Below are 11,257 nucleotides of genomic sequence, written 5' to 3'. Positions count from 1 at the left end.
TATGTATGTGTATATTTATAGAAATGAATGTATGTATGTATATATGAGCGGCTCGTGTGTACGGTCTTAAAAAAATACAAACTGCACCTCCAACAGGGTGATTACGTTATAAATTTATCCTTTTTCCGAGGGGTGGTAAGTCAAATCTATCCTTGACAACGAAAAGGGTTCCCTAACACGGCTAGCACGGGCTAGAAACGTTGGCCCAAAACCATGGGCCGGTGCAACTTTAAATGCTATAGCAAATGTGGACCGAGCATGCCGTAAAGCAGGTCAAGGAAGGAAAAACAGGTCCAAAGCCCAGGCGCGGCTCCCTCCTCTAAAACCACGAGCCGACGGCGGCGAGACCGCGAGCCAACGGCGACGAGAAAGCTACACGACTCGGCGGTTATCCCACACCCCGCCCCGCCGCGCGTCGCCGTCCGCATTCGCTCCCATCCCCGCGCCACCCGCCGCCTTCTCCCCGACCGAATCCGACGGCCTCCTCCTCTCCTCGCCTCCTTTAATCCTCTCCCCACGCGAAACCGTGGGCGCTCTCGTCTCCCTTCACTCCTCGCTCCTCCGCCCCGTGACACCCAACCCTCCAAAACCCTAGCCGTCTGTCGCCGCGGCTCGATCTAATGCTGTGACCTCCCGACACCGTCCCCGCCTCCCCGCGTCGCGATGGAAGGCCCCGTCGCCGCCCCCTCCTCCTCCGCCGCGCCCGCCGTCGCTAGGGTTACGGCCGCCGCGCCCTCCGCTGCCGCGGCCCCGCAGCCTCTCGCCGCGCAGCAGCCGCCTGCCGCCGCGGTCGCGGGAGCCGCGGCGGGGTGCCGCAGGCAGGTGTTCTCCGTGGAGCTCCGGCCCGGTGAGACCACCATTGTGTCGTGGAAGAAGCTGCTGAAGGAGGCCGGGCACGCGGCGGCCGCACCTTCGCAGCCGCTGGCAGTGGTGCCGGCGGAGCCTGCCGTTGCTGCACAACCGGGCCCGCCCGCTGCGGTAAGCAGTGCTCCTGCTTTGGGTGTTGTCTGTCTGTCGATTGATTTGGGTGTGATAGTTTGCTGCGCAGATTTGACCTGCGGCTAGATGCATAATTGCATCGGTGTGCTCGTTTTCTCTGTCAAAATAGCTGCAAGGGCACTAGAAGCCAAGTGTGCGATATTTCAGTAGTTCAGTATCATTTCCTTCTGTCTTTGTAATTCTTGTAGTAGTTGGTCATGCCACAACCTTATCATTCCACATACATTGCTCTTCACCAAGCATTTTGGTTTCAGATAGTGCATGCTGAACATACGAGGAGTGCTCTGTGTGTTTAACATCGAGTTTATTATACTATTCAAAATCAGGCACACCCTGCAGAAAATGACCCAGAAGATCCAGCACAGCCAAATCGGTTCAATGCCGTTATCGAGAAAATTGAGCGCCTTTACATGGTAAAACGAATAATGACATTATTTCACTCCAAATTGTCCATGCACTGAGTTATGACTCTATTCAAATTGCCAGGGTAAACATAGCAGCGATGAAGAAGATCTTGGTGATGTACCGGACGACGATCAATATGACACTGATGATTCTTTTATTGATGACGCTGAATTGGTTGGTTGCTCAATTCTACTTAGCCTTATCTTATATACATATGAGAACGACCATATGGTTCTTCTGTATCTTTTCTGATCTGATTGATGTGTACTGCACCAATAAACTTCTACCTGCTCTGTATATTGTTGTGTAATCATGCAGAGATGATATAATATTGCTAATAAATCAAACTCTTTGCTTGCTGACAACGTCGATCCCATTCCCATCTTCATCGTAATTATGCACTCCGTTTTTGCTATCTGTTGTATCTGCCTGAACTCTTAGTTTAGTGCTAGGATGAAAACATTATTTTATTAGTTTGAGTTGACAACTCCATGACCCTTCCAGCATTGCAGCAGTAGTTCATTCTTTGTATAGTGTATACACATAATGTGACTTGTATGTCTGGAAACAATTGACTGAATATTCACAGCATATTAGATAATTCTTTGTCTAATTACTTACACCGACTCAGTTTACCTCATGGTAGTCAGGCTTATAGAATTTATCCTAGTAAGTTAACATATTGAAATATTTTTTCTGCAATGCTAATTCATTATATGCACCGAGAAAGAATTGTCGCTGATGGGTGATTGCTTTTCATGTTCCTTATGCTTGCAGGATGAGTATTTTGAAGTTGATAATTTGACGACTAAGCACACCGGTTTTTTTGTTAACAAAGGAACATTGGAACAGATGTAAGGTCCCTCTTTTTTTTGTTATTATTTGATAGAAAATTCATGCCGTCGCTTCTTCTCTTAGCTGGTAAGAGTACATCCATGCCATCATTATGGATGTCTGTTTTTTTAGGATGATATCTTTTTTTTTTGGAACGAAGGCTCCAGAAGAGCCCGACTTTGAATTAACAAAGCCATCAACCGGCCAGGATTACAGACTCGAAACCAACACAAAAAGAAAATAAACGACAAGATACAGAGGCGCTGGTAAGCAGCTCACAAGCCTCACACACACCAAGCTACAAAAGGATCGACAGGGAGAAGCATAGCTCGGAGATGGAGTGGTCCTCAACGCAAGGAGAACATTAGGGAAGGAGAATGCCGACTCTGGATCAACACGTCTAATGACGAGGAAGAGCACGCCGTCGTCTAAACACCGGAAGCCCCGACACGACACATCCGCCCAGCTCCAATGTCAAAGAAGGCCCATGGCTCCTCGCCTGGCTCGAAAGGCGCTGCACCGTTGACAAGAGGAATAGTTCTCCCTAGAACATGAGAGATAGTCGCCGGTAGGCTGCAGCTGGAAAGAAACCTAGCACACCCAACAAGCCACGGATAGATCACCAAGAGCGGAGCACCACCGAATCCCACCGTCCGGTCACGGAAAAGGAAGAGATGCCGAGACGGACGAAGACGAGCAACAGCTAGAACTCCCGAAGGATGAAGCGTACCCAAGTGAAGTCACTGAAAGAGGGGCTAATGCTCTCACGCGCACTGAGAAGGGTCTCCACAGGAGGGGAACCTGATCCCCTCGTGCCGGGAGGAACCACAGTCCTGGCAGGACACCCCGCAGCAGCCCGGAGAGCTCTCGAAAAGTGAGGGACCACTTAGGAAGACGCCGTTGTCGTGGGAGATCAGTTTCCGCCGCCGCTGCACACGAAGCACATCGCCGAGCAGCCCCACGCCCACTTAGTCCCAAAAACGGCGCCTTCAGGAAGGACGCGACGCCAAAGGCGCCGCCGCCGTCCAAACTGTGTTGAGGATTTCTCCCGAGAGGCAAGGGGGGAGGGGTGGAGGAACAAACAAGATCGGCGCCTCCAAGGAGGGTAACGATGCCCTCGGGCGTCGCCACCGTCGATACCGACGAGGTCAGCTGGGATTTCTCGCGGTCTTCACTTCCCCGCCACCCACACCCCAACGGCGCAAGAACCGGCGCCCCACGACGGGGCGGACCGGATCCGGCCGGGGCAGGGCTCGCCCGGCAACATAGGAGGCAGGGGCGGCTAAATCTGGCGCCACCAACAGCCAAGGTTGTCGGTGCACCATGGCTCACGCCCTCCGGTTCGCTCGCCGTCCACACGTCCGAGGTCGCCGGCCCATGCCCGCGCCACCGCTTGCCTAGGGCCGGTGACGCCACTCCGACAAGGGCCGCCGCCTCGGAGCACGCAGCCCCCTGCCGCAGAGGCAGAGCAGCGAAGGCCCCGCCACCACCTTCATCGGCATCTCCCCGGGCTTGCCTGGCGGCAACCCCAGGTGGCGGCGAGGGGGGATGAGGAGGGAAGGGGCGGCGGCGGGGCTAGGGTTTGGAGCCCTCGAGTCGCCCGGGAGGGGGCGGCGCGAGGGGGGGGGCTATCTTGCTGGATGATGTGGGGACCACCTGTTCAAAATCATCATTGCAACAACCTTTCACCATTTAGTCTAGTATACCATGTCTATTTATCCTACTTTTTGATTTATCACATAATACTTTGGCTGCAATCACTTGTGCCTTTTCTGTAGCTAGTAAATATACAATCTTGTGCTGTCTGAAATAAGGATACACCATATTACTACTGTGGCATGCAAGGATGTGATTATAATAATTAAATGTACTGATTAAACATGAAGCAAAGCATGATTGTGTTGGTTACAACCCTAGCTGGAACAAAACAAACAACGGATGAAAAGAACGAGTTAATAATATAGGGGCAATTTTCATATGTGGCAGCACGGATGTTCTGAGCCAGCTTTATTGAATCAGCATATCAGATTGGCAGCAACACAATTTTACTTATGCACATGCATTACATATATGTTAGCATGGATGTTACATCAACCATCTTTTGCAGTGAACCTGGTACATCAGCAAATGCCGCACCAAAGAAAAGGAGAAGCAAAGACCAGTCAGCTGATCATATTGAAAATAACCAGGGTGCTACAGGTGATTATTTGAATATCAGGAACATGCCTGGGAAAGCAAGCGGTGGGAAAAAAGTAGCTACTGGCAATGGTGAATATTACCATGCAGGCAGCAGAGTGGTGAAGACTAAACCCAGCGCAACCGGAGTACTAAAAAGGAGATCGACTGATTTTGCCACAGGTGTTGATGCTACAAAACGCACAAAGATATCTAGTAAGGATGTGTCGTATTCCTCTTCAAAAGAGCTAAAAGACCTAGAAAAGCATAGAGCTCCAGCATTCCAGCCTACTGATTTTGGTAATAAGTCAACAACCAGTGAGACATATGACTATGCTTCAGCGTACAGGGATAAAGATCCTTCAACACAACTTGATTTTCAACAAAAACAGACTTATAATGGGGAAAATGAAGATCCGACGAGCAAAATATATTGCAAAGATAAAACCGGAATGAGTGACGTCTCTGGCATGAATGTGTCTGGTACTGCCTATCCTACACAGGCAATGGTAGGGATTCTAATCCGTTTACTGTACTAGCGAACACATTTGCATAATAAAATACTCCTTCCGTTCACTGTTATAAGATGTTTTTAACTTTTTTCTGATTCAGATGTATATAGATGCATTTTAGTCCCTTGGTTCACTCATTTCAGACCGGATGTAGTCCATATTGAAATATCCAAAACATCTTATATTTGGGAACGGAGGGAGTAAGTAATAACCATCAAACTGGGGCTTGGATGCATGCTAAGTCAGATTTTGTTTTGATTCTTCAGCACCCGATTACTGGCAGGGAGAGTGCAGGCACCAAACCAAAAGGCACCAGGCTTGAGCGAGCCATTCGGGATCTCCAAAAGATTGCTGCTGATTGTGAGTATTATATCAGTCTCCTTGAATATCCTTGTAGACTGTAGTTGCGCCGGAAGTAACTATAGGTACTTGAATTTTTTCCTTGCAGACAAACCGCCAGCTATCGATATCAATGAGGCTGATCCAAATGTTCAGGCATCAGCTCAAAGACGCTTGCCTCCTGAAGTAAAGCAAAAGCTTGCCAAGGTTGCAAGGCTATCGGTATGTAGCAGCACCACCAGATTTTCTTGTGATTCAAATGCATCTGAATTGTGAATGTTCGTATTCCATGTGATTTCTTATTTATCGCTTGACTAGTGAAGTTCAGAAAAATGCTAACCTTATATCTCTTCAGAAAATTAATGTTTATAAACAGAATAAATGTACAGACACATGCGTCATGCTGTTTTTTGTTCTATGTACTTACATTTTACAGGGCGCCTTATACTAGTGGTAGTTGTTTATATTTTTTGTGATACCATAGTTAATTATTTCAGTATGAATTTAGTGTGGCAGTAGTTCATCTGTATTAATTGATCCTCCATTTTGCAAAAAAAAAACTTCCTCCGTCCCAAAATAAGTGACATGGTTTTAGTTCAAATCCGTACTGAAACCACGTCACTTATTTTGGGACAGAGGTAATACAAAACTTAGTAAACTATGCAAACACCTTTTGATTTCCCACTTTGGTGAACTTTAAAGCTGTGTTGCTTGAATTTGTAATATTGTTGTTTGCAGACAAATCATGGAAAGGTACAAGAAAATGAGTTAATAGATCGGCTCATGGGCATAGTTGGACACCTTGTTGTGCGTAGGACGCTGAAGGTGAGTTGTGGTCTTATATGGAAGTAATTAAGCATGTTGTTGGCGCTTGGCTCCTGAATTTTTAGTAGTTGTGTTGCTTTGTTCTGAAACATGTCTTTTGTACATGCCAAATTGGAAAAAGGAAAATGTTACTTGCTTTGTTCTAAATATATGTTGTTTTGGACACTGTCATGATCTCCAGTAAGCTATTGTGGAAATATAATAGTCAAATAGATCACATGGTATTATGTTATGGAGGAGCTTTTAATACGGGATCTATGTGTTAGCCTTTACTCTTATTAGTAGTCAAAGTTATAGGAATTTGACTTTACACAACTTAAAACATCACTTATATTAGAACATAGGTAGTAACAAATCTACTGCCTGAATGCACCGCAGTAAAACAGAATGAGATGTTTCTAGTGAGAATATTTTATTGTCCATTAGTCTGTAGTGACCATAGCACTGTCATCCTTTGTGTATCATGCTTATTTTGGTATTCTATGTGGTGAACTGATCCTGTAAGTGACCGTGGCACTGTCATCCTTTGTGCATCGCTTGTTTCCATCTCCAACTCATGTTACTTATGAACAGAGAAACATAAAGGAATTGGTAAAATCAGGACTCTCTGCTAAACAAGAGAAGGCTGATAGGTTGCAGCAAGTAAAAATGGAGATCAATGAAATGGTCAAAGCAAGCATGGCTGCCAAGGCCAAGGTAAAGATATATCATTGTTTAATAAGTACGGAACTTCCAGTATCTTCTTGATGTTAGTTTTCGTGTTTGTTACTTTTGATGTTAGATGATCTTTTTACTTATATTTGCTGCCAGGTCAATGAACAACAGGATGGCTCAGCTGATGATTTTCAGGTCGTCACTGACGAAAGAAGAGATTTAAAAGGAAAGTCTGCAATGGACAGTGCACTGGAGGACAGAATATGTGATCTCTATGATCTGTATGTTGAGGTATAAATCTATAATCTTATCAAATTTTGGTGTTTGGACAAATTGCACTGTTGATGATCATTTTTATTTATTTACAAGGAGGCAGGGGGGGGGGGGGGGGGCGTTAGTACCGAGGTTACCTGTTTAGAGCCTGTATAGTCAACTCTCAGTAGAAGGTTCCCTCGGAACAATTATTATTTATTTGAACCTATTTTCGATCTTTCTGAATCTAAAAAAAAAACTGCAATGGAACGGTAGGATAAAAAATAAAAGGAAGTGTAGTCATGCCCTCTATTAGGTTTGCCTCCCCCTCCCCCCATCCTATGGTGTCGCCGTCACGTGCCTCCCACGGAACATATATGCTCTTGAGCTCAGCTATATGATTTATCACACATGAAAAGGCATAATGTCTCTTCTCTCCCATTTTTTCATTTACGCCCTCGTTCTGCTTTTAGCTGTGCTGTAAATGAAATCTCCTCCCTCCCTCTCTCATCGTAACCCTTGCTCTGTCGACTGTAAGTTTGAAGCAGATCCAGATATTATTCTTACTAATTCATTATGGAAATAAATAAGAACTTTCGGACATACATAAAACTGTCTAGTTGTCCATTCGGGAATAATTGAGAAATTGAACTTTTTTTGTGACAACTTCTTTTGTACCATTTTAATAGCGAAACACATAAAAGTGGATTCAGTGAGATTCTAGCTGCATTCCTCCTTGTTTGGTTTAGTTGACAAATGTCTCCCTGCGTGTTTGTCAGGGTATGGATGAAGACAAGGGTCCTCAAAGCAGGAAACTATATGTTGAGGTATTAGCCCTGGGCTCCTGAACCTTCAATATTTTTTCTTTATTTTGTATTCACTATGTAGAGATTTTAGTCTCGGCCCTCAGTTTTGTTGTTCAGAAATTTTGGCACCCCTCGTAAATATTATTTCCTCTTAAAAATTGCTGTTGGGGCCTCCCCTCAGTTTTAGTTGAGAAAATTATCACTGCTCGTCAGCATTTGTGAGTTTTCTTGTAGTGCTTTCATTTGGGAAGAGCAAGGCCAAATTGCTGTTATATTTAGTGTAGCAAATAAATTTATCACCCAAAAGAAATATAACTTAGCTAAATGTGTAATGTCCATTCTGCTTGTTATTTAGTTTGGATCATGGGGTGGTATCATTGGTCCTATATTAATCCAAAATTGTCAAACAATACCTGTAACTGCTTTTACAGTAGCAGTTTTCAGCTGTATACACTCTAAATATTTATGTGGATTCGGGTCTGTGATTTGCCAAGGAGCTTCCAATATAGGTTTTGAGTAACAGAGTGAGGCTCTGCTTTTGAAGGAGCTTTGTTATGGGTGCCCAATTTATTTCATGAGCATCTGCATTTGTCTTTAGTATGCTTATTATGATACTAGTTTCTTGCAACCAGCTTGCAGAGTTATGGCCACAAGGTTACATGGATAAATTTGGAATCAAAGATGCCATATCTAGATCAAAGGAGCGAAAGGGAGCATTACACAACCAGCAGAAGGTCATCATTGTACATATCCTTTTTCCTTATTTACTATAAATATTCATGGTTAAAGTTAAAAGTTAATAATGAGCACATATGGGTTGAAACTTGAAAGCATCCCATGATAGTATGAAACCTGTTATCGTATGAGTTGTCGTATTGCAACTATCAGTTGATATTTTTCTGGAAAACTTATTTGCGTAATGTCCCCTTGTATGCACTTTTCAAAGTAAACTGCACAAGATGACGCTTACTAATTTTGCTGTTATTTTCAATTAAACCAGGTTTTGAACGAGGAGAGATTGAAGCGGAAAAGGCTCGCTGTGGCAGCAAAATTGCCAGATAGTTACCCTGTTGTAACACAAAGCACAGTGTCCGTGCAGGTCGCACATCCATCCATGTCGAACCCTGTTACAACATACCCTGTGACTGACTATGGACAGAACCAGATCCCAAAGAGTCTTGAAAGGGTTTGGGAAACGAGCTCAGGTGCAATAGCTGATGAAAGCAGCAAAAATGCTGGTGACACAAAGAAGAAGAAAAGGAAGTCGGATCCTGATGCTGTAGACACACAGGCGAACATTGTTACCATGCCAACCGTGCTTGGTCTCCCGTTCTATGATCAACAACCGAGCTGATTATTTCGCTCTAACATCAGATAACTTAGTTCTGCCTTAATCTTTTGTGGGTTGGTATGGCAAAATATCCCTGTGGGTTGGTATGGCAAAATATCCCTGTTGAGAGAGCATGCCATTTTGTAACCTCTCGTGGTTAACATAGTTTGTTTCGACCCCCTTTATATCGGTTGTAACTTGTCAAGCATGAGTTTATCCCTTAGGCCGTGCTTGGATTGTCGGTGCAATCTTACATACGTAAATACTTACAACTATATATTACCAGTGTCTAGTAATAAACAACTGGTGATATTTTTTGCTTGTAAAAATCTCATGTGTGGGTAGTTTTCTGAAATCCGATGCTGAAACTCTACCAAGAAGACGACGATGCTGCCAGGATCCTCCGCCGCCGACGACCTCCTCGTGGCCCTCTCCTCCTCGAGCTCCTGCGTCGGCCTCCACTCCCGCTTCGCCGCCTACCTCTGGCCCTTCTGTCCCCACCTACCTGCCGTGAACCCTGCCCAAGCCACCGTCGAAGAGGGCGACCAAGCAGGCCAAGCGGACGTAGCAGCCGCCGCCGCCCCCTTGCGAAGCGCTTTTGCCCGTTCCTGTGTCGTGTGCTCCAGCTCCTCTTGTCACTCCTTTGCCCGAACCCTAGCGGCGTCGGTGATGCGGAGGGCCTCGACATGCGGTGTGGTGGACACCGGCGCCTCCGGGCGGCGGAACCTCGATCTGGTCTCGAGCGAGGTGGGGAAAAGGAACCTCGATCTGGTCTCGAGTGAGAGACGAGGTGGGGAAAAACGACGGGCGCTGGTCTGTATCGAATACCGGCCTAATCCGGGTGTAAACGAGAAAACCGGTGTAAAGTTTACAAACCCAAAAACGACATGCCAACCAACAACGCGAAGCCCATCCGTTTTTATTTTACAGGGGTATATTTTACATGTGTATTGGGCCTCAAAACGAGGAACCAAGTGAGGCCTTAATGTTGAGATGTAAATTTAGATTGGGAATGTGGCAGAATTGTACTTATGTATTTTGAAGCCAGTCTTAGACCACTCTCAGTGAATAGCTTTCTCAGTACAAGAGAGAGAGGCTTCACTGGGCTCGGATTCTATTTCTAACTCCATAAACGTGGGCAAACTGGACAGCAAAAAAGCACTGGTTTGCTCCAGGTTCCATGATATAGCAATCAAACGGGACCAAGAAACGAGGAGCTTGAATACCAAGGGCGTGTATGGTTAGTTGCATTGTTTTTTTTTTTGGGTCTTTTCATGTGTGACTTAGTTGGGCATGACTGAGTAAATCCATGCCAAAAACCATTTGTGCATGTTGTTTCGTAGTAGCCTGCATGTAGGCTAGCTGCATTAGGGAACCAAATTTTCCCTAGTGTTTAGTGGCTCGTGTTGGGTTGGTATGATGCACTACGCAGTGTTTGGTTCTTAACTTGTGATCACCTCTTTTCACTAGTGGTAACCTTAGTCCTTATCACACACGATCGAAATATTGTTTTGGTGCTTCGATCCTATCTAGTAAAAATAATTATGACAGTTCATGCTAACTACTAAGACTACTCATAATGGGAGTATTGGCATGGAACTGCAATGGCCTTGGAAACGCCGCGGCAGTTCGTGCATTGTTGGATGCCTAGCGCAGTTGGGCTCCTGATGTGATGTTCTTATCAGAAACTCACTTAGACAGCTACCCAGCAGAGTGTTTGAGGAAAATATTGAAGATGGGCCAAAAGCTTGTGTGCCCTAGTGACGGGAGAAAGGGTGGACTGTTGATGTTTTGGAAGAAGGAGATCAATATACAGAGGTTAAACCTTGAACCTATGTATACAGATGTTCAAGTCAGTGATGGGACCAATCAAGCCTAGAGATTAACCGGGATGTATGGTGAATTCCGGTGGGGAGATAAATATAAGACGTGGGATCACATGCGCGAGCTTCACACTGTGAATGATCTCCCATGGTTGCTGATCGGAGATCTCAATGAAATTCAGTCACTTCACGAAAAGGAAGGAGGTAACCCTCGCCCTCAACAATATATGATGGCTTTCTAGTCAGCTATTGAGGACTGCGAGTTACGTGACCTCGGTTTTGTGGGAGACTGATTCACACATG

The 11,257-nt window shown here is 45.4% G+C and overlaps 1 protein-coding gene across 2 annotated transcripts; it reads left to right on the top strand.

Moving 5' to 3' along the window:
- The first annotated feature begins 337 nt into the window (after positions 1–337).
- LOC123445119 (ubinuclein-1-like) lies at positions 338–9,316 on the top strand. Of its 2 annotated transcripts, none has more exons than XM_045122053.1 (13): positions 338–978; positions 1,326–1,412; positions 1,486–1,578; positions 2,182–2,258; positions 4,346–4,922; positions 5,192–5,285; positions 5,374–5,486; positions 6,003–6,089; positions 6,663–6,785; positions 6,900–7,034; positions 7,775–7,822; positions 8,434–8,544; positions 8,802–9,316. In XM_045122053.1, the coding sequence occupies exons 1-13, from the start codon at positions 664–666 to the stop codon at positions 9,153–9,155; spliced, it is 2,214 nt and encodes a 737-aa protein (XP_044977988.1). In that variant the 5' UTR covers positions 338–663; the 3' UTR covers positions 9,156–9,316. The 2 variants fall into 2 exon arrangements, with proteins under 2 accessions (XP_044977988.1, XP_044977990.1); XM_045122055.1 differs by having other exon boundaries at positions 340–978; positions 8,434–8,535.
- Positions 9,317–11,257: the final 1,941 nt, after the last annotated feature.

The sequence above is a fragment of the Hordeum vulgare genome, chromosome 3H (genome assembly GCF_904849725.1).
Source record: "Hordeum vulgare subsp. vulgare chromosome 3H, MorexV3_pseudomolecules_assembly, whole genome shotgun sequence".
In the NCBI taxonomy this organism is placed as follows: Eukaryota; Viridiplantae; Streptophyta; class Magnoliopsida; order Poales; family Poaceae; genus Hordeum; species Hordeum vulgare.
The sequence above is the reverse complement of the archived record's forward strand: the minus strand, read 5'-3'. Positions and strand labels throughout refer to the sequence as shown.

What these genes read in the sequence shown, in the direction of transcription:
- LOC123445119 (XM_045122053.1), top strand. Translation starts at nt 664, where the DNA reads ATGGAAGGCCCCGTCGCCGCCCCCTCCTCCTCCGCCGCGCCCGCCGTC. An exon ending in CCAAGGTTGCAAGGCTATCG is followed by an intron (nt 5,487 to 6,002) that starts GTATGTAGCAGC and finishes TGTTGTTTGCAG; the next exon opens with ACAAATCATGGAAAGGTACA. An exon ending in GCAGGAAACTATATGTTGAG is followed by an intron (nt 7,823 to 8,433) that starts GTATTAGCCCTG and finishes TCTTGCAACCAG; the next exon opens with CTTGCAGAGTTATGGCCACA.